This window comes from Parasteatoda tepidariorum, chromosome 5 (assembly GCF_043381705.1).
Source record: "Parasteatoda tepidariorum isolate YZ-2023 chromosome 5, CAS_Ptep_4.0, whole genome shotgun sequence".
Taxonomy (NCBI): domain Eukaryota; kingdom Metazoa; phylum Arthropoda; class Arachnida; order Araneae; family Theridiidae; genus Parasteatoda; species Parasteatoda tepidariorum.
Genome location: NC_092208.1, coordinates 64,528,554 through 64,551,220, shown reverse-complemented (window position 1 = coordinate 64,551,220; position 22,667 = coordinate 64,528,554). Strand labels below are relative to the sequence as shown.

General features: G+C 28.0%; 1 protein-coding gene and 1 long non-coding RNA gene across 2 annotated transcripts in view; one reads left to right on the top strand and one right to left on the bottom strand.

Moving 5' to 3' along the window:
• The window catches only part of LOC107438521 (frequenin-2), a 215,248-nt gene that overhangs the window by 14,058 nt on the left and 178,523 nt on the right, over positions 1–22,667 (bottom strand). The window contains exons 3-5 of the mRNA XM_016050829.4: positions 9,079–9,127; positions 5,496–5,585; positions 1,589–1,667 (exon numbers count right to left, since the gene is read on the bottom strand). Of these exons, the coding sequence (XP_015906315.1) occupies positions 1,589–1,667; positions 5,496–5,585; positions 9,079–9,127 (218 nt within the window). The remainder of the gene's footprint in view (positions 1–1,588; positions 1,668–5,495; positions 5,586–9,078; positions 9,128–22,667) is intronic.
• Positions 1–22,667, top strand: part of LOC139425715 (uncharacterized) — a 51,153-nt gene that overhangs the window by 23,896 nt on the left and 4,590 nt on the right. The gene's annotated exons all lie outside the window — the stretch shown is intronic.

Genomic DNA, 22,667 nt, shown 5'->3' with positions numbered 1-22,667 from the left:
TATATAGCTATTAACTCCATTTTCGACCTATAATGGACTCTTTCTCCTATCTGAAAGGCCGTAAAACTAGATTTCCCCCATAGCTTTTGTTATATATATTTTTTTTAATGCAGTTTCAGATATCACGCAACGTCTTATAAAATTACCAATAATATAAATATAAATTTTATTTTTTTAGAATATTGGTGTGAAAAATATTTTTTTAGACTTTCTATATTAATTCATAGCTAAAAATAGATTATTTTATCAATTTTTGCATACATAATTTTTGTTAAAAGTGTGAACATTTAAAAAATTTCCCCTTAAAAGTTCATATCAGTTTCATACCTTTTGGTTTCATAATTATAGTTACAATTAGTAACGTTATTGGTAATTCTATGTTAGTATTTATCAGAAAAACACATAAATATGTGATATTTAAAATAACTCGCTGCAGTAATTTAATAATGAAAAAGCTTTAGCCATTATTTAGTTTCAGATCATATTGTATTTATTTATTCTTTCAACCTTGTTTTAATAAAGCTACAGTTCTTTTGGAAGCTCCAAATATATTTGTTATTACGGTATTTAAGTCATAATTATGTATTTTGAACTGTTTTTTTTTAAAAAAAAACAAACAATGATAATAAATTTGAAGAAGAAATATTTTCAACACCAGCATTCTAACGAAATAAAAATTGAAATTTATGTGATCGCTCATTTTATTGGACGTTGTGTGATATCTGAAACTGCACTTCAAAAATATAACGAAAGCCATGGGTGGAATCCAGTTTTACGACTTTCGAGATAGGAGAAAAGAGTCCATTATAGGTCGAAAATTGAGTTAATAGCTCTATTGGATTGCTCAAAGGGCGTGCCAAAAGTAATACTGGTGTATTTTGGAATTTCCAACTAAAAATAGTTACTAAGTGTCCTCGGTGCTCGTTTAAAGAAGAGGAAAATCTTGCTCAAGAACAGCAATTTCCTGCAAATACTTCATTTTCCGGGTTATATTAACATAATTATAGATATTGAAAGCACAAATACATGATAGATGTATATTTGGAAATAATACCAGCAATACAAATATTGATTATGTTAAAAATGTATTTAATTTCAAAGATTTGAAAATAAATCTAATTTATAAGCATCATATTAGCATAGTTTAACCCATTTAGAGTAAATAAATCGGAATACTACATCATCAATAATATTTTTGACTCAACGTTTCAATCAGAATATTAATATCAAAATAAATTATTTAGAACATAAAATCAGAACATATCAGAACATTATCAGAACATTCCTTTAAAGGAACATTATATGAGTTTATCAGAGCATAATATATATAAAAGTTATAAGATATAAGTCAGAATGTAAGATATAATTCAGAACGTCAAATATATGGTATCAATGAATTATCAGTATATCTAATATATATCAGAACAATGATTTGCCAGAATATGAGTCACATAAGTGAATCAATTATGAGAATGAGTTATACATAAGTTCATTATCAGAATATCAGATGTATGATTAACGAATTGTCCACATGCCGGATACTTAAGATCTATCAGGAATTATCTATTTATCAAAAAAAAATACTTACATACAAGCTTTTCCTCCAGACTACCTCTCGACGTTACCGATAAGGCTCGGATGAATTCCTCAAATTCAATTGCACCATCCTTCAAACAAAAATATTAAAGAATGAATGTCTATATTAAATACAATATTTGAATGCATCACTTAGGGCAGAGGTCGCCAAAGTGGTCTATATAGACCCCCAGGGGTCTATTTAACGAAAGCGGGGGTCGATCTGAGACAGGGGGGTGAATGGGGGTCGATCCGAATCGGAAGGGTCGATTGTGAGTTTAAAAAAAAAATAGTTCTCAATACGCAAATCACACATACCTAATTAAGTATGTAAAATTTGTGAATTTTTTTTAAAATTGACTCAATATCAGTTTCTTTATAAAACATAAATTAATAAACATATATTTATTGGGGTGAAACAAGTATTTACGTTCCACCGCGCAGTGGCACGAACTCAGCGCAGTTTATAAGTCATATGCATATGTGCGCTTGTCCAAATGTCACGTGTGACGAGCATTGACGTTACAAATGCAAATATCATACGCAGTTTCAGCTATCTTTGCAAACTGTGTTGAATATTTGCAGTGTCATTATTAAAGGTTTTATAGTTTTGGATAATTAGTTATTGTTTCGATAAAACCATTCGTTTGGTTTAGATATCAATTTTAATTATCAATGCACAAAAAAGATGGTAAGCTTTAATAATATGGATTAGTACAGCCCGCGACAAAACTATAGCACACTTTGTATTTTTTTACGAAAATTACAAAATTGACCAATTTTTGTAAATATCAATATTAATATATTTTTCATAAAACTATTGTTACACAATGTACTATTACTTTAATAAATGTTTAAAATCATAAAATAAATGTACAAACACAGTATCTAATAGAGTTTTATTTTAATTAACAGAAAATTACGTTTGTAGGGGTCGATGGAGATTTCGAAAAATTATACAGGGGTCGATGATCAAAAAAGTTTGGCAACCCCTGACTTAGGGCATCAAGCTGACCGCTCATCTCTAAGCCATTAATGAATCTCTTTATCGGTAAATTTATAATAGCATATTTATATAATTTACACCAAAAAATAATTATTGTAGGACGTTAATAAGTTTTGATACAGATTCAAATAAGTTTACCTTAATATCACTGAATTACGTTATAATAAAGTAACAACTTTTCTTAGTTTTAAACTCTTAATTTAGAGAAGAAAATATAATTACAAACACAATAATCGTGGAGTAAAATAATAAAAATAAATATTGTAGATAAGATTTAAATTTGGAATACAAAAAATATTTCGCTGCAGAGTAACAATACTTCATGAATTTTAATAATTCCATACTGATCATAACTCAAAAATATAGAAATTAATGTGGAAAAACTGGATGCCATTATCTGACTAATAAGAATGTACCGACAACAATGGAAAACCGTGGGCAGAAATAAATGTTTACATGTAGTTAAATATAAATTCTGCATATATATGCAGTGTATATGCATTAAACACATATGATAGTGGTATTGAGAATAAGGTGATTTATATGAATACTAAGGTCAACAGTAAATAAAATGATTTTCTTAAGATAAAATAAAAAATTCATTTCAGAAAATATTTTTGAGAAAAGTACGTTAGTATTGAATCTCGTATTCATTTTGGTTTAAAGGGTTTTGATACAGATTCATATTATTAAATGACAATTTCTGGAGAAAAAAAGTAGAATAAATAAGAGGGTGATCCAAATTATAGACTAACCATCAATCAACAGTATAAAGATGATAATGTATGATGAAGAACATCAACTTACACTGTAGAAACTGGTTGATTACCTTAGCTGAGAATTATAACACACTACAGTTTAAACCAGTTGGTTACTGGTTCTGTCTTCTCTTACCACCTCAAGATACTTCCATTTCATTGGATGAAATTTGAATTCCTGAGAGAATTTTACTTATGGATCTACAGAGAGCAATACAATTTATTTCTCACCCTAGAAGACTCTATTAGTTAACTAAAATGCCGCATTTGTAGGTAAACACGTGATTTGAAGAAGCACAACTTAGCCCTATCCTAATTCTTTAATGCCACGGTAGAGAACTGCACTGCCATCATCACAACATTTACTCTTGAAATAATCATGGAATCTCACTTAACAAATCCCTCGCAATTCAGTTACGTGTGCGAGTGCTTTTTAACTCAGTTCTGAAGATAATAAATTAAAAATGTGTATCCGTTTTCTTGAAACAAGAGCAATATAACTAAGTATTTTAGTAGTCTTAATATAGTAAGCCATGAATTACTGAATCATGAGAAAATTCTTTCAGCACATAAGTTTAAGCGTTCTTTCAGTAAATTGAATTATTTGTTGGATATATTACGTACACAGATAAAAGTAAGGGAGAGAATGCTCAGTTAATATGAAGTTTATGACCTTGGTTTAAAAAAAGCATATTCACTGGAAACAGGAATCAAGTCACAGACGTGCGTTATACTGACACTCCTAGGTACCTAATAGGAGTTTCTTTACTTACCCGTTTTTCACTCTTAAAGTTTCGCGTGAGACGTAAGTTAATTTCTTTTTATTTAAGAATGTCTCATATTTGTACCACATTTTGAAGACCCATTATTCTTCCCTTTTATGCTTGCTTAAAACATAATTTCAAGCATATTCTTTACTGTTTAAAAATGTCTCATATTTGTCCCACACTTTGCCGATCCATATTTCTTCTCTCTTTTATGTTTGCGTCAAACATAAGTTTAAGCATATTTCTTCTTTCTTAAGAATGTATTGTAATGTTTTTTCATATCTTGAATTTAGTGCAGTATATATATCTCCGTTTCTCGTGATATTCAACTGCAATCCATTTTTTTATGAATTGGCATATTCTAGAATTTCTTTTATAAGATTAAAACCTCTTGTTACAGAAAAGTACTCCTTAAAACACTCATTTATGCATTTAAAAAAATGCTAATATTCAAACAAAACAAACTAGTTTATAACACCAAGGTGAAATATCAGCTACGGAGAAACGTCGCCACATAACATTTGGCGTCATCAATGTATAATGAATTAGAAATAATTATAAATGATACCAATAAAAAAAAGTTTATTTTATGCTAATAATATTACTATTAAGTGCGTTTAATTACTAGTTTTTTGCACTTTTCTTTAAAAAAAATTAATGTAAGTGTAAAATGGAAACATGATTCGCATACAAAAATTAAATAATAGCACCCCAAATTAGCTTTAGACATTTTTTATGTCTTCTTTCTATAAATTTTTTATGTCTTAATTCATTATACGACATTAAAACAAATATTTTTGCATGAAGTCTTATAAACATATTTTTTTGCTCATTAGAATTTTTAGACACGTTCTTGCCATAAAATATTCCCAAAATCTATAAAATAATTAAAATTAATTTCCATATTCATGATATAAGATTATACAAAAATATTAAACTAATTAACAAAAACTAGATATCAGTACAATAGTTTAGTTGAAGCAATAAACTGTTCATTTTTGATGTTACCCACCTTAAAACCTGTCAAAAAAAACTTTATTTATTTTTGACCTTTCTCAATTTTAAATATTCACAAATTGAGAAGATTTTGGGTAAAGTGTGCTCATTAATTTCAGCTCCAAACTAGTTCTGCATAGTGCAATAATTCTCCAAAGACCCATTAGTTAGTCGTTACCGAAAGGTTTAAAGCTCGTTAGCTATTGGGTAAGGGTCATTAATCGGCCAATGGGATTCCATGTTTGCATCTCCCGTTAGTGGCGTTGCTCGGATCCAAATCACATAACCGCATTATTAAACCTTCGTTTTAAGTGATAAAGTTTAGCACGTTTGTTTGTTTCTCTCAATTGCATTAGTTATTAGAAGTATCACCAATGATTACTTAAGACTTACCTTATTTTCGTCAAAGACTCTAAAGACTAAAGAGGCAAATTTGGAAGGATCCCCCTGGGGGAAGAACTGTTTATATATCCGTAGAAAACCCTGAAATAAATAACAAAAATGGTACTTTATTTCACGTCTTTCAATATCCAATTCATTGTATTAAAATTGGAACTCATTAAAACATGTTTTGAAATTTAGAAACTTTTGTTACTCTCTCACATACAATTTTATTATTTTTCTCTCTCTATTACAATTAAAAAAATATCTGAGCACCACTGTATCTGCTGTTATGGGTATTCAGACTCAACATTACATTACATTTCGTGCTCCATAAAAATGAATTAGACTTAGATACTTAAAATTGCGGTGGTTTGTATAAAATGAACTGGAAGTACGATGAAATAAATGTTGAAGTTTTCGACAATTAGTTAGAGAACTATTACTATTCGATAATATCCGATTCGATTCTATATTACTATTCGATTCCATATTACTATTCGATTCTATATTACTATTTGATTCTATATTACTACTCGATTCTATATTACTATATTACTATTCGATTTTATATTACTATATTACTATTCGATTCGATATTACTATATTACCATATTACTATTCGATTCGATATTACTATATTACCATATTACTATTCGATTCTATATTACTATATTACCATATTACTATCCGATATTACTATTCGAGAATTCCATAATAGTTCGAGAGTTATTATGCTTCTGTAATATTTTGAAAAAAAGGAATTACGATATATTCAGACAAAATAGATATTAGGTTGGAAAGAGAAAAATATGTCAAAAAAAACTTAAACTTTTAGAGCATTTGTGAACAATATTTTATTTCTTTGGACGAAATAATTCCCAAATAAGTTTAAAACAAAAGTCACTTTCTGAAAAAGCCAGACTAAATTTAAAATTTATCAAAAATACTTGTAAAAAAAGTTATTCGATAAATTCTATTATTAAATTTCATTTTATTTTAAATCTTTAAATGAATAAATGTATTGTTATTTTTTATTCTTTTAATTACATTGTTCATTTTTAAGGTGATACACATGTGTATATTTTCATGCTATTGTTTATACGGATATTTTATTTTTATTATTTAAAAAAATTTCCGCTGCTGTTTTAATTTTTAAATAAATAAACTTAAAATTAATCCCTTTTTTAATACACAGTTTTCTGGTGTGTAATTAAAAGGTACTCGGAGTGGTAAGAAAAATCCAGTCCAATTCGATTTCCGGTTTTTCCATAAAGAGAAACTTTGCCTGGAAATGAGTAGGTTCTTTATGAAAGGTTTCAAATTCATCCACAGATACGAGAGTTTCTGTTTCAAATATATTCCACATACAGACTTATATTAAATTATTGTAAAAATAAAATATAGCGTGTGCAGAAAAAGTATTGTTTAATTAAAAGGTTTTAATGAAAAAATGCTAGTCATTCTTCTGATTTTTAAATATATAATAAATTGAATAACGATGAAATTGCTAAAATAATTTGTAAAATGTGAAGCATAATAAGTCATGCGATTAGTTTTAAGTTATAAATAAACACTTAATTTACTTTAAATTAATGTATGGAATTTCTAGATGAATTTTATGTATTCATAAAATAAAATGTACATATCTTTTCGTAGCAAATTGTATGTTCATTTGTATTTTTCAATTGATGAATTTTTATATTGCTCATTAAATCAATAAAGATCAATCAATCTTTACTGAATCAATCTTTAATCAATATTTACTATTTATTATACTTTATTCTTTTGAAAGTAATGAAAAAAAAATTTTAAACATTTGGTTTCGTAGCATTCCTAGTTTATTATTTAGGATTTTTATAATCATGCAGAAATGCTCATTAAATTTACTGAATAATTATGCACGCATAAAAATATCATGAATAAACAATATCAACCACAATATTGGATTAATAAATAATTTAATTGTATGTGCACTAGCAAATTAAATCTTACTTATATAATTAACAACAGTTTATGCGAAGTAAATTATTAGCAAACGAAAATAAGATTCGCAAATATTAAAACACATTTTTTGTGCTCGTAAATATGCAAAATATTTATTTAATCTCAAGTGTCATGATAATTTCGTGAAACTGAAAATTTAAAATATCATTAAAATCACTCTTTTTTTTAAACATAACAAATAGTTTCGGGAGTTTTCAGTCCTTTAGTGATTTCCCAGTTTGAACTGAACTGATTCAAAATTTTAGACTCAAAATTTTGAAAATATTCTTCGATTCCAGCTGTCGTAGGAGAATCAGTGATGAATAATTGAGTAATAATTGAGTATTTAGATGAGAGGTTTTGACTTGCAACTGATATTCTAAAGTACTGTTTTCTGGCATATTATGGTTCATTATTCAACATAGATGTATTTTTTTTTTAAAAAGTGGTACAGTAGAGGGAAACAAGTACGATTCTTAATAGAAGTCTTAGAATAAATTTCGATATTTTGATTTACTTTTTAAAATATTGAAATGAAAAAATTATTCTGCATTCTTTGTTAAATAATGTAATACATCATATTCATTTTAAATGAGTATATATAGTTATGTCCATTGATATATTTTGACGAACTCTGAAGGGTGTGTAATTCAAATAATTTATGCAATAAGTGTAATGTGTATACATATTACACATAATTTATTTTATAGATACGTAATGTATTATAATTTGACAAAATGTTTTTTTTATTTGTGTACTTTATTTTTTTCACGTATTTAGTTTGTTTATACGAAGTTTAGTTTGCTAAAGTTTGAAGTTCAGTTTGCTTACTGATAAACGTTTTACTTAATATAATGTGTGTAAAAAATGTGGAAGCTAATAAATCAACAAGTTGACTATTGCAAAATTTAGTTTAATACTTATAAATAAAATTAACTGGAAATTATTAAATGTATAAAACCTCACTTGGTGGGTATAAAAACCTAAACTGGCTCAACCTGAACTGGTCTGGGCCAACCTTGGCGAACGCTGTCAGTTATGCATATTATTATACTGTTGTTCAATGTAATTTTTTTCTTTTTAGTGTTTTAAACATTAAGAAATGGTGAAGTAGGTAAAGTATAATTCCTAGAATTTTTTTCCCTATTTAGATTTGAAAATCAAGCCCTATTTCGATGAAATAATGCATCTGCAGTATGCTTATTGTGTTTCTTAACTATGCAGTCAAACATAATCCAAATATCAAATTAGAAAGTATTTATAATTACCTAAAAAATAGCTTAGAAAACAAAGAATAAAGAGCACAATAAAAAGTTTAAAACAACAATATGACAAGTTCAATGACAATATGATAACAATGTTTAAAACAACAGTAAAACAACAATTGCTAAACAGCAACACAAGGAGCAGATAACTTCAGTATAGAAATGGTTATTTCGCTTTAAAGCTTTTATATTGTCTTTATTTCATTTATTTTAAGAACTACAAATATATTATTTTATATACTGCACAGTGATTTCTTTCTCTATTGTGCCATTATATTGCAGTCATTTCCCCACTATATTCTCCAATGCGGGAAATATAAATTAATTTTTAAAGTAAAACTCACATGTTCTGTTAGTTGGCCATTTGGACAATCTTTAAGAAAACCTTTGTACCTAAAAAAAGAATTACAACAAATGAGTTTCGAGTATAAAATAGTATAAATGTATTCTAACAATCATGTTAAAACATATTACTAACAAACATAACTAAATCAACGAATATGTAATAAATATATAACAAAATTCTTAGTTTTTTATTAGTTTTTTTCTGTTGTGACTTTAAAAGAATAGTTGTTAATAGGAATAATTTAAAATATTCAGAATATTGCTCTGCCTAAGTAGGAAGCAAATGAAGTTGCTGTTCACAACTGAGTGTAGCATTAAATAAAATTCAATTTGCAGCTGTCTATAATATTGAATCATAACTAATATTCCCCCATTCCAAAATGAGTTCTTGAATATAAAAAAGTTCTTTTAAACAAAGGTTTTCCAACAAAAACAATAAAAAATATTCGTTTTAACACAGTTACTACATTTTTTATATATATTAACAGTGTATACAGAAATCTTAAAATTATTATCAGTAAAAGGCAATACATTTACAAGCACATTATCAAACTTACCTATATTGCAGTAATTAATAAAAGTTGTCTGTTGCACTAAAGATTTGCTTTAACAATCCATAAAATCCATTTTTACAAGAATATGTTACAGAACAAAATATCTGATATAGTAATAATTACCATAAAATTATTGAATAACTCGAATTTAATAATACTTTAAAAATTACGGTATATCAGATATTTGCTTCGTATACAGTATTTTTTATAGCAATAATTACCATAAAATCACTGAATAACTTTAATTAACTAAATAATAATCCAAAAATTACGGTATAATAATTAATTAATAAAATTGCTTTTACGGATGATGCACCTAAAGTGCCGGTTTTTTATTCTGTAGTTCGATTCGGAATTTTTAACCGTGTAAGTTATACCCTTTTTTCCCCCTATTTAAACCATTAAATAGCTCACTGCAATATAAATTGCTTTTGAACTTACATAATTGTAGCATACATTTATATTTAACAATCTATGAATTAACAGTTTTGATCAACTATTTGTAGCAGAAATTCCAAATGTGTGGATTAATCCTATTAACTATATCTTCTCTACCAATCAATCAATTTTCTCCTGGCAGAATCCTGGGAATTCGACCAGAGGAATGTTAAATCTCCAGATAAAAGAAAAAGGAAAAGTCCCAGAAATTTATCATTCCACACAGGTTTTCTAAATCACTAAATCTCATTTCAGACACTAGATGGCGATAACGTTCTCTTTCCTGAACATAGCATAGCTACAATTCTTAGTTTCCCGGTTACGATAAAAACCCAATTTCCTTTTTACACTTTGGCTTAAACAGCTCAAACATTCACTTAACCTTGCCCTACACATAAAAAAAGGCGTGGATGCTTGGGAAAAATTCTCTATGAAAAGAAATAAGAATGCAATATTCGAAATTTACGAGTTTCTCGAGCGCTCTCTTCTTTCCATATCGAAGAATAAAGGATATTTCCTTTGTATTGAATTCTTCTCAAGAGTTGAAAGGAACCACCGTGTATTCATATTGCTTTAAATATAAAGAAAGTTTCTTGGGTGATATTTATTTTTTTATTTGGTTTTCGCATGTTTAGAAGAAAATTAAATTTTTGTACCTAGAATAAGAAAATGCGGAACGTATACAAAGAGGTAAAGTTTAATATACTTTAGATAAATTTTCTGCCATAATTCTTCAGTAAAATATCTACTGAGACAAAAGTTCACCGTTAAAATGTGTAAGTTTGTTTTTGGCTGTGTAATAAGGATAATTATATTTTCCTTTTTAAATATTTATGAGCTTTATTACTCCAATAAATGAGAAAGCTTATACCACGATCAGATACACTGAATTATTTTCGTTTCCAAAAACAATGTTAGAGCATTTTGGATATCATCCTAATATGTTTACATCGAGTAAGAGTAGTCAGTGTTTGTTGTTTTCTCCCTAAAATCTGTCCTATCTTTTCTTCAATAAAATATCTGATGAGAGAAAAGTTCACCGTTAAAGTGTGAAAGTTTGTTTTTGGTTGTGTAATAAGGATAATTATATTTTCCTTTCTAAATATCTCTGAGATTTATTAAATTCTTTACTTATGCATTCTAGTTTTTGTTAAGCACAGTTCAAATTCATGTTAATATTTTCTTTGTGCAATATGTCAGTTATTTTAGCAAATTACTTTAAAATATATTGTATATATTATCTTAAACTTATGATTCTCGCTGCTTTATATTGAAACAAAAACTGCTTACAGCAATTTTAAATTTGATTGCTACTGAAAAACAAACATAGCGGCTTCCTTACACCAAGTAGTCCTAAAGAACATTCTGGTATTTAATTAGATCAGGTACTATCCTTGACTTTTGGTGTTGAAAAATACTTAATAAAACAGTATTTTGGTGTAAAGTAATTGCCACCATTCTAGGTGTTTAGATACATAAAAAGTTTTTTATAGTGTTGTAGTTAGAGTGAAGTCCTCAAGCATTACTGAAGTTTGCTCATATTGTGGATTTGAAAAGCAGACATTCTAAATTTCATATTTGAAAAATTTATGATATCTGCTAAATTTTTAGTAATATGTCAGCATGAATAGTAATATTTTTCAAGTACTGCTATGCACTGTTTTTTTTTCAAGTACTGCTATGAATCAACAGAAACAAAAGTTCGCCGTTTAATTATGCATGTTTTAGTCGCATAATAACTATATTTACATTTTGACTGCTAAGTCTCTGTAAACTGTATTTACTTATTTTACAATGTAAAATTTCGATGCACTACAACTCTGCTAAGCCTAGTTTGAATTTCATCTCAATAATTTCATCTCAAAATCATCTCTTTGTGTTACGAGCATGTTTGATTTGCAAAGTAATTTTATTTTAAGAATAAGTGTATGTTATGCACCCTAAATTATTAATTCTTTCTTTAAATTTTCTAATAAAAATGACTTTTCTTACTCTTATGCGTATCTTACCTAGTTGTATTTATAATTATTATTGTTTAGAAGCACCAAAAATGGTATTGCTTTACACCAAGTAGTGTGAACGAACAATCTTGGTGTTCCAGTACGTATTTAACGGAAAATTACGTTTGTAACTTAATATAAGTAGATAATGAAACTATTTAAAATAGTAGACTAATGATTTAAATTAAAGCTAAATGTTTGTAGAAAACAATACAATACTTTTTTTTTTACGATACAATATTTTTTTTTAAATTACTTCAGTATAAAAATGTTTATTAGAACTTTTTCAGTAAAAACACTTTTCAAACATTTCCATTTCAAAACCAGTTATCAATATACGTAAGGCACGAAACTGGAGTAATATATCCCCAGTTATAGCTACACTATTAAAACTGTATTGTAATATCTCTCTGAAACATATGTTGAACAATCTAAAAAATGTGTGAAGGAAGGCTTATTCCGGGTTCAAACCAAGAGCTCATGTACGATTAAAAGAAGATAATTTAAATCTAAACACTTACAATAGAATTAGCGTACACCGTATTCTCACTTATTCACCCAAAGCGAGAATTATTTTCCCATCCGAAAACACACATGTTTTTTATCCCCAGAAGCCAGCGTTTGTAATCACGAATTAGACTTTGTTGTTGTTACTGATTTATGATGATTTGATTGAATGATTTGTTGTTCGTCGCTTAAATATGTACGTAAGTTTTAAATTGCGTAATAATTATTTTATCTTGTAAGTTTTTGAGATCTGTATTAAAGGATTTTAACGTGCATAATTTTTATGAGCGTCCGTATTGCTAAGCCTTGTTCAAGTTCGTCCTTATGTCATTTTTGTGCTACTTGTAAACTACTACAATCAAATTTTGTTGCGAAAATTAATGTAAATACTGTCGATTGCTACTTTATATTGTATCTGAATTGGCTCTAATGTGTATCTTTATCTTACTATAATTATAAATGCCAGTTTTCATTTTTTGGCATTATTCATGTTTTGGTGTTAAGATACATGAAAATGTTTTAGGGTGTAAACGTGGATTAGTGTTCTCTTGCAATTAGGCAAACCTCGCATTGTGAAAAATTTTGCTTTATAGTCGCCACGATTTTCGATTTTGGGAGGCTAACTTTTTTTACAGTACCTTTAGCAACATTTTCAATTACTTTTACCCTAGAATAGTTTATTTAGTAAATGTTTATCTTATTTTTTTTTCTTTTTGCTTATTCACTGACTACATATTTTTAATCAAATCAATTTATGACTTCCTTGCTAAATTTCTTCGTTAAAAAACACTATTTGATAACGTATTCCCACTACCTCTTGCAAACAATTGTTATTTCGCTAATTTTGTAAAATTTTTGCACGATAACTGCATTTCTGTTTGTTTTCAAAAAAAGGATTTCGTTAACCTCAACAACAAAATGCTGGTAACTGTTTGCACCAAAATTTTTTATAGTGAACTGTGAAAAGTAGGATATAATACCTATCTGAATTCGGTGATAAAAAAATCTCTAAACATTGTGCGATATTTGCAGCTAATATCGAATAATATAAATAACTAGTATGAAGTTTATACCGTTCATACTAATTTTATATTATTTTCACCAATGGCAGCGTTATTTTTTTAAAACGTCAAACAAACTATATATATATATACCTACACATAAAAAAAGGCGTGGANATATATATATATATATATATATATATATATATATATATATATATATATATATTAGTGTGTGTGTGTATGTAAATCGGAACTGAATAACTTTTGATCGTATCTTCACGGTTTAGGAGGTAATTTTTATGGTTAGAGAAGATTACCTCAATTATGCTGATTAATTAGGGCACACGATATTTTAAGTTAGGAAATAAGACACATAAACTTACTTTCTCTGACTAGACATATATTTTTTTCGAGAGATTTGGATTTCTGATCCCCAAAACACTGCAATCTGGGTAAGCTGCAATCTGGGAAATTTGACCCCCATAGTTTAAGCAGGAGAGAGATCCAAAGTTTCGACCTCATATTTTTGATTTTACTTTTTGCGTATTTCGCCATACCTCGAGAACCTTTCAGCGAATTGAAACTTTTTGCTCGCAATTATAAGATTCGTTTAATTAACATTAAGGGGTTTTGATTCGCTCTTCAGACCAAACTATGCGGATCACATTTTCCAGATTGCGGCTACTCCCTATACTTCGGGAGTCAGAAATCTGAATCTGTTGAAAAAAAGGAATATTTATTCAGAGAAAGTACGTTTTCTTGTCTGATTTCGTAATTTAAAATATCATCTGCTTATTTGAGCATATTGATAATCAGCAATTTTGAGGTTACCCCCTCGAACCATTAAGAATGACTTATTATTTTATTTTTTTAGAGCACTGTACATGTTTGATTAACAAAATAATTTAATTTTTAAAAATATTGAAATATACTAAATTAATGTTTCTCGCTTTATATTGTATTGTAAAAATATCTTTACTGATTCATGTGTGCATCATATCTTACTAAAATAAGATATTGTATTGTTTTTGAATAATGGAAATTGTAGCAGCTATTTAAGACCGAGAAGTGTAAAAGAACTTTCTCGATGTAGAACAACTATGTCCAAAAGCTCGGCGCTCATCTACATCACTTAGGTGTAAAATAGTTGACACCATTTAGAAAGTTAAAACCTATTGACATTTCTTAAAAGTGGGGATAACCGGAAATAAGACGTGAATCAGTCATTTAACGCCGATGTAAAAATAAAATGCATATAAGTCAATAATTGATTATCAGTTTAGGTTCCATATTAACATTAGCACATCAATTTTATTATATTAAAGTCTAAGTAGATTATTCTTTTTCTGAAATAATTTTTCAAAATGTAAAACATTTACTGCAAATTAATGGGTAAGAATTAAATTTAAAAGAAATAAGTAGTTTGTAATGAAGTGTTTTTTTTTTTTCAAATACTCTAAGCGTTAAAATCCTTACTCATTTTAGAAATATTTAAACTGTAAATACGAATGAACTATTGAAATCTAATTACAGTTAAAGCTCATTTCGAATAAAATCTTTGAATGGTTTTTCGAAACATTTCTTAGCCTCGAGGCACTGGTATAAAAACACTTTCATTTTCCCTTTGCCCTTTTTTTATATGCGATGAAATAATGATTTTTTTTAAGTAGCATAAAATTCTTCCTATATGAAATACAATTATAATGCCCTTGAAAATTTCCAGTTTTATTTATTTACTTTTTGTTTACTCTAAAGAATAAAAGTAAATTTTAAATTGTTTTGAGTTCATTTAAATCGTTTAGTGAAATTACAAATTAATTACTTTAAAGCAAAATTGTTCTAAAATGTGATGATGTTTACTTCACTTACATTTTATTACTATTCAACTGTGTGGCACAATGAAAAAAAAACTGAGTTTCACTCTCAAGGGAATATCTATTTTTTATTTCATAACCGTCGTTGAAAAGCCGACTCAATTTCGGGCTTACGACAACTAATGTTCAACTACGTAGCCTTGTAATTTTGAACCCAATCCAGAAGACAAGGGAACTCCTGTATCAAGTATTGGATGAAAATTGCCTTCGTGGAGGACTTTTTGCTTAAACTAACCCGCATTTGCGTTACATGGAGAGAAAAACTACGAAAACCTCCCACGATTAGCCTAACGGCAAGGGGAATCTAACCCATGATTCGTCTACCACTGAAGATATTTTACTCTAACACTGTGGTTGGTGCGAACTGAATGCGGAATTCGCATCAACCAGCTATAGCTGGAATTCGAACCCGGTTTACCCCATTGGAACACAAAGGATGTACATCCTGAGCCACCACTGGGCAATTAGTGATTTTTTTTTTCCTTTTCTTCCAGACGTGGACACGTACCTAGGTTTGCAAAACCCCTAACCGTATAGTCCACGTCTGGACGACATTCTAGCTCGCGCAAAACTCGACACATAAGTAAACCATTGCAAAATTCATAACTGCACAATACAGATGATACAGATGACAATAAAGATGACAATAATTCGTATCACATTAGTTAAAAAAAAAATATATATATATATATTTTTTAATTAGTGATATTGCCTTATGCCAAATGTCAATACTAACAATCCGAGTTGAAGATAGAGGGTTGCTTTTCTTCTTGTTTTTCAGTGGTTCCATCTATGGCCAAGAATATTACGTCTGCCACATACATACATCACAGCCTGTTTCACTGGGAGGGATCATTTACACACCTCTCATCCATCCATAGATCGTAATTTTGGTCAGATCCAGAGCATGAACAATCTCTAATCCAATACCCTCAGAGGTTTTGATTTGTTGGGAGAACTTAGAGGACTTTGTGACCCCGACATATTTAGTGTCATTGGTCACCATTTTGTTTATGGGGAACAAACTTACAACCTCTTGGACATGGGCCCAACACTATACCAACCTTCCTTAAACTGTATCCTCTTAAACAGTTTAAAGCAATTATACTAACCAAATTTTTTCACCGTCTAGTTGTTGTCCACGACTTTGCCCTTGCGGAAGTAATTTAATTTCAATTTTAACTATTTTTTTCATGATATATCCGCGTTATTGTCAAAGGTCAAAATTCTATATGTATTAAATTTTTATAAATTAAAATAAATCCGGCAGCCATTAAGTCACACAAACCACTATAAAAAAGAGTTAGAGACATTTCAACAAAGTAGGCAGCAAAAGTATTTCCATTTCATTCGTGAGATAACATTGAAATATCATTCCAATGATCCATTGCGTGATGTCCTCTCGCACCTCTCTACACATTTGAGTAACGCATAATATCTATTTCATTTGTCAAAAAATGGAAGTTCCCTCACCAATTATTGACACGACAGCATGCCGAACCATAGCACCTTTTATGTTTAAAATTTCGACAGAATATGAGCCTCAAAAGCAAATCTAAATAAATACTTCATAACTAAGTTATGAGATATATACAAGATATATACACACACATAGATTAAATGAACTCATAACCAAATAACAGAGTTAATTAGTTGTGGATTTATTTTTATAAATCCCAGTTAATTTAAAAATGGTAAATCTAGACAACAAATTATGTAATATCAAAAAATGATAAAGCGTGTCATTTAAATTAAATTTATTTCTACTCTTTTGCGGTTGAAAACTATTAACTTGCTGACAAAATTGATTGATGAAGACAAATTTAAATGCCCTTTTGCAATATCGGAAATCAATGAACTAAATGGCATCCTGCCTTTCAACTTTTAAAATTAATGAAGCTTTTTTTACTTGACGAAAACCACGCAGTTAGAACTTGAAGCAAAACAAAAATTAGCAATTTCGATTTTATTAAGAAGTAACATGTATTGATTTATGATACAATGTTTTGTTAGTACTATTTTTAAGTTTATTAATGACTATGTAATATGACAGAAAGATGACCGCATTATGCAAATTTGCATTTTTATGCAGATAAGATATAGCAAACGATATGAATAATACGAGTTCGATAACTATTGCAAATCGAGAAATACTTTTTTCTGTAGAAAATTTCAAATGCTTCCCACTAAATATATGGTAAACAACTGAACATGTTGAACTAAGCATGTTTGAATCTAAATTATATAATACATAATAACCAATTTGCTATTGATGATGCTGAAATATTATAAGTATTTATTGCAAATGAATGTTTATATTTTTTAAATGCATTATAGTAAATATTCGGAGGCTGGCTATTTTTCAACTTACTTTTATGAGAGAACCATTTTAACAATTTTTTAATGGTTTGGATTAAATCTTTTTTTTTTTACGTTTAATATCGAATATTTTCTATGATGTTAATTAGTGCTTATGCTTATTTTGAGATTGGATTTTGAGTGCTGCGTAGCAAATATATATTTTCCGTACACTGAATTATTTATTTCCGTACACTGAATAATTATAATAACTGAATAATACGTAAAATATTTTATATAACATTATATTTTCCGTGTACAGTATAAATATTTTCCGTACACTGGATAAAAATATGGCCAAAAACTGCCAAAATATGGTAAAATATACAGGGTTTCTGGCTCTATGAGAACGCCAAAAGCACGGTAACTTTTAATACAGCTCTCTGATAATGATTTCGATAAAAAGTGATCTGATAACAATATATGAGATAAAACTTGGTAAATAGGGTAAAATTTGATAAGTTTGACCTGAAACATGATACCTTTAAGCAAGGCATGGAAACCATTTATCCGATTCGATTTACTTTTCAGTTTTGTAGTTCTTATTAAATATGTTTTAACAAGAACTGTAAATTTGAACATCAGAATTTACGGCAAGCCGTTATCATATAAACATAAAGATTAGCGGATGATTTGTTTAAATACCATATATTTTTCTTTTATTATCGAAATTATAGTTTTTTAACCAGAAATATTATTTTCATACAAGTTCGGTAATTTAACGAGAATTATTTTCTCCGCGTAGCCTGTTACCTAGTTGGCATACTTAGTATAAAAATGGAAATTTTGGCCTCTAAACAAAACATCAAAGAATTGTCCATCCAAATGAGTATGACGAAAGCGATAAACAAGCGTTTGTATAAAATTCTCCTCAAAAGACGAAGAGGTTGACAGGAAAATCAGAATACTCCTAAATTATTAAAAAATAAAATGTTTAAAAAATGCGATAATGTAGTTGCCAACCCAATAACATAAAGTATCTATTTTACTTGAAATCGTGTTTTAATAAGAACTATAACTTTAAAAACCGGAATAATTGAATTACTGGTAAACCGTTATCATATGAAAAGAAACATTAACAAATGAATGATTTAAATAACGCATATCCTGGTTCTATTTACTAGAATTATGGATTTATTTTATCAGAAATGTCATTCTGTAAGGTATGCAGTGTGATAATTTTAGCAGAAGTTTTCTATCTTTGTTGGTAATTGGCGAAACAATTTTGCACCGTAACCATAATTGCAATAAAGAGTTTTGGGCTGAAATAACTTCAAAAAATTAAACTGACTCATCGATATAGAAATTAGTTTCTTATGCTTGTAGTAATTAAAGAACCTTATAAAAATTATGTGATGTCTTTTCAATTCCTAAATTCACATTTCTATAATATTAACTGTTAAGTCAATACATTTTATTAATAAGTTTTGCCACATCACGTAAAAACATTAACGTCAAAAAATCATAAAATAATTTGATGAAAAAATTTTAAATGACAGTTAATTAAAATATGATATTTATTTGAAATAAGTTTACATTAAGTGGGGAGGATGCATCTTTTATACCACAAGTATTTTACTATTCTTTAATCCATTAATGTATCTCACTTCTATGCCTTTAAATAAAATAAAAATTGCATTGGAATAAAGCAATTAATTAAATATATCAAAATATACTCATAGTTCATACTTTAAAGTCGTAGAATAAAACTGTTATTCTTGACTAGATTGTCGCTAATTAATTGAATAAAATTAGAAATTTTTTTGTATTCCACCATAATTAAGGAAATATAATTAGCAGTAAATTTAAATCATACCATATTAAAAAATTGCGATTCAAGTAATTTTGTAGTATGTGAAAAATATGCTTACAATATACTCTGTATGTTCGAGCATCATTTACACAAATAAAATGTAACATTTTAGAACATTGAAATAAGAGAAAAGAGCAAACAAAGAATGTAAAAAAAATTAAGAAAATAAGCCGAAATAACTCATTTTTCATACTTTAACTTCTTAAAATAAAACCAAATGTAAGCGACGAAATTGACTCATCTCAATTCAGAGAATTTCGAGATATTCAAAACACACTACAACAAAAACCACGATACATTTAAAACATGATTACAGATCTTTCGAACTATGTGTAAAAGGTACCTACAATATATTAAATGAATTTCGACATTATTTTCACAGGTAAAATACCACAATTTGTACATTGAAATAAAATAAAAGAACAAACCAAGAAGGGAATAAAATATTCAAGAAAATGAACAGGTATAAACTTCGATTTTCATTCCTTAATTTCTTAGAATAAAACAGAATATAAAATGACTAGAATGACTCTAATTAGTTCAAAATATTTCTAAATTTTTATTATTTCTAGCACGCTATAAAGATAACTGCGCTATAATGATAACTTTAAAGCAAGAAATAAAACGCAGTACAATACAAAATTTCTGCTTCTTTGCAAAAACTCATTTTTCTAACAGGTCGGATATCTAAGTCAAATACAAAAAAGGGTCGAGGGTATAAGTGAGGATGAAATTAAAGGTTACCATAGAAACCACCAGTAAAAAGAGTGAGACGATCTCCTTTTGAAACAGTACCTATTGCATTATGTAGCTGAATTCTTTATAATGACTATAAAAGAAATATTTTAATGACTTGAAAAATTTCTTTCCTTTTACGTTTTCATTATTATTTATTTAACTTTTCTTGTCAGAATTTAGTTGTATAAATCTTTTTTTTTCAAATATTTTTGCATCAAACTTTTTTTCTTCGCAAATTTGCTAATATTTATTGTCTTATACGTCTGAAAGTTATTTTCCTTACAAAAAGCATTTATTTGCTTAAAAATGAATTCATTTTAATGCAACATATCTTCATATTTCAAATCAAAATAAAAGTATTAGATAACTGCATGAAATTTAGAAAAAGTGTGCACTTTTTTAGAGTGTATTTTAAATATATATATATATATNTATATATATAGCATAATAAATAAATACAAAAATGGATACCCAACTAAAGTACTTAAATTCCATGTGAAGACATTGAGTTAAATGTATATAATTGTAAATAAATTTTCTAAATACATTTTTGTTAATTTTGTTTTGTTTGTCTAATTTTTATTATGTGCAAATCCATTTGGGATAAATCCATGGCAAAAATTATGTGCAAAACAGGCAATTCATGTTTCTTTCTCTTTTCTATTTTATTTTACTCTTTTCTTAAATAAAAGTTAATTTTCTAAAATTATTAATCCAGCATAATATTACCTTACTCACATCCATTTTTGGGCTCATTCTTGGTGACTAACAAATCAAACGCACTTCAGTACTGCAGTAAGAACGTACTATAAAACAGAACACCTTAATTTACGCTTTTATCTAAACTTGCACTTCTGTTTTCATATTTTGTAGTCTGGCAATCCTATTACGAAAATATTTTAAATAGTTTTTTAAATTTCCCGTTCATGTAAGTTTATATTAACTCGCTACTCGCTTTATAGATTTCGTTTTATGTTTTATTCTGTTTTTTTCTTTGCATTTTATTTTATATTTTTACGTGATATGTTTGCTTAATGTATTCTATCTTATTTGTTGTAAAATTCTTTTGAGTGAACCTCACACATTTGTATTGATGTATTTTGCTTTGACTAAATTGAGACAATATTAGAAAGCACTACTTTTTGCGAATATAATCGTGTGAGATGATGAAAAGATTACATATTTTATTTTATGGAATTTTATCAGCTTTTTTCTTTTTTTCCACATTTTTGTTATTTATATTATTGTTTTTCTTTTTCCCTTTTTTCATTTCTCTGTAGTTTCTTCTATGTTTTCTCTACATTTTTACTGTTTCAGATCTATGAATTCTTTTAAAACGAGAAATTTTACAATAGTTTTTCAAAAATTTTACAATAGTTAAAGTTCGTTTTGGTTAGACGAAAAAACTTTTGAAAATAAAATTTATTGGTCGCATAATTAGTTATGGAAATTTTGTAGTTTAGTTCTGAAAAAGTTTCAAATTCATTTTTTTTATCTATCATAGGCAACATTGAGATAATTATCATATTTATTTTTTTAATGTTAGCATATGTTGAACTCAGCATTTTAATTACAAATTCGTCATGAAACCCACGATTCCGTACGTACACGCAAGAGACAAAAATTAATTACACTCTCACTTGAGTAACCCGAGTTTATATATTTTTTTGACATTTTCAACATTCAAATACTTGAGATTTTACTTATATAAAACGGCAGGTCACCGGAAGTGGCTGGAGCGACTTTTAATATAAGGTACACTTTAAAATATTTCATTTTACAATGCATACTCTTAACCAAATCTTTTTATTCCTTTGGTTTGTTTGTAAAGTATAAACTGTAGCAAAATAAAATATACATTGAACGCATAGATAATACTGATAGCACATATTTCAACAGATTCTAAGAAAATCCCTTTCTTTACGATAATCTGATCTAATATTTATGGACTGTGGCCATTTCTTCTTACAGCACCCAAATTCTGATAAATTGATGGTGGGTGTTAGAATAATAAGTTCACTAGAACCAAAGTTGGGAATTATATGCTTCAATACTGAATAAAGTTGTCCATAAGAAACGCTATTTTTAATGCATAACTTATTGTAACGAATTCACATTTTTATTTTTTAACAATCTATTATATATAATTCTTTTACGTGGCTCCCAAATTTTGGCTGTATTTCTTTTCCGCCGGTGGCAACGTTTGCTTTGTTTTGAAAACACCAAAGCATTCTGCCTTTTAATGATGTGTTTCTGATCTAATATATATAATTCTCTTACGTGGCTCCCAAATTTTGGCTGA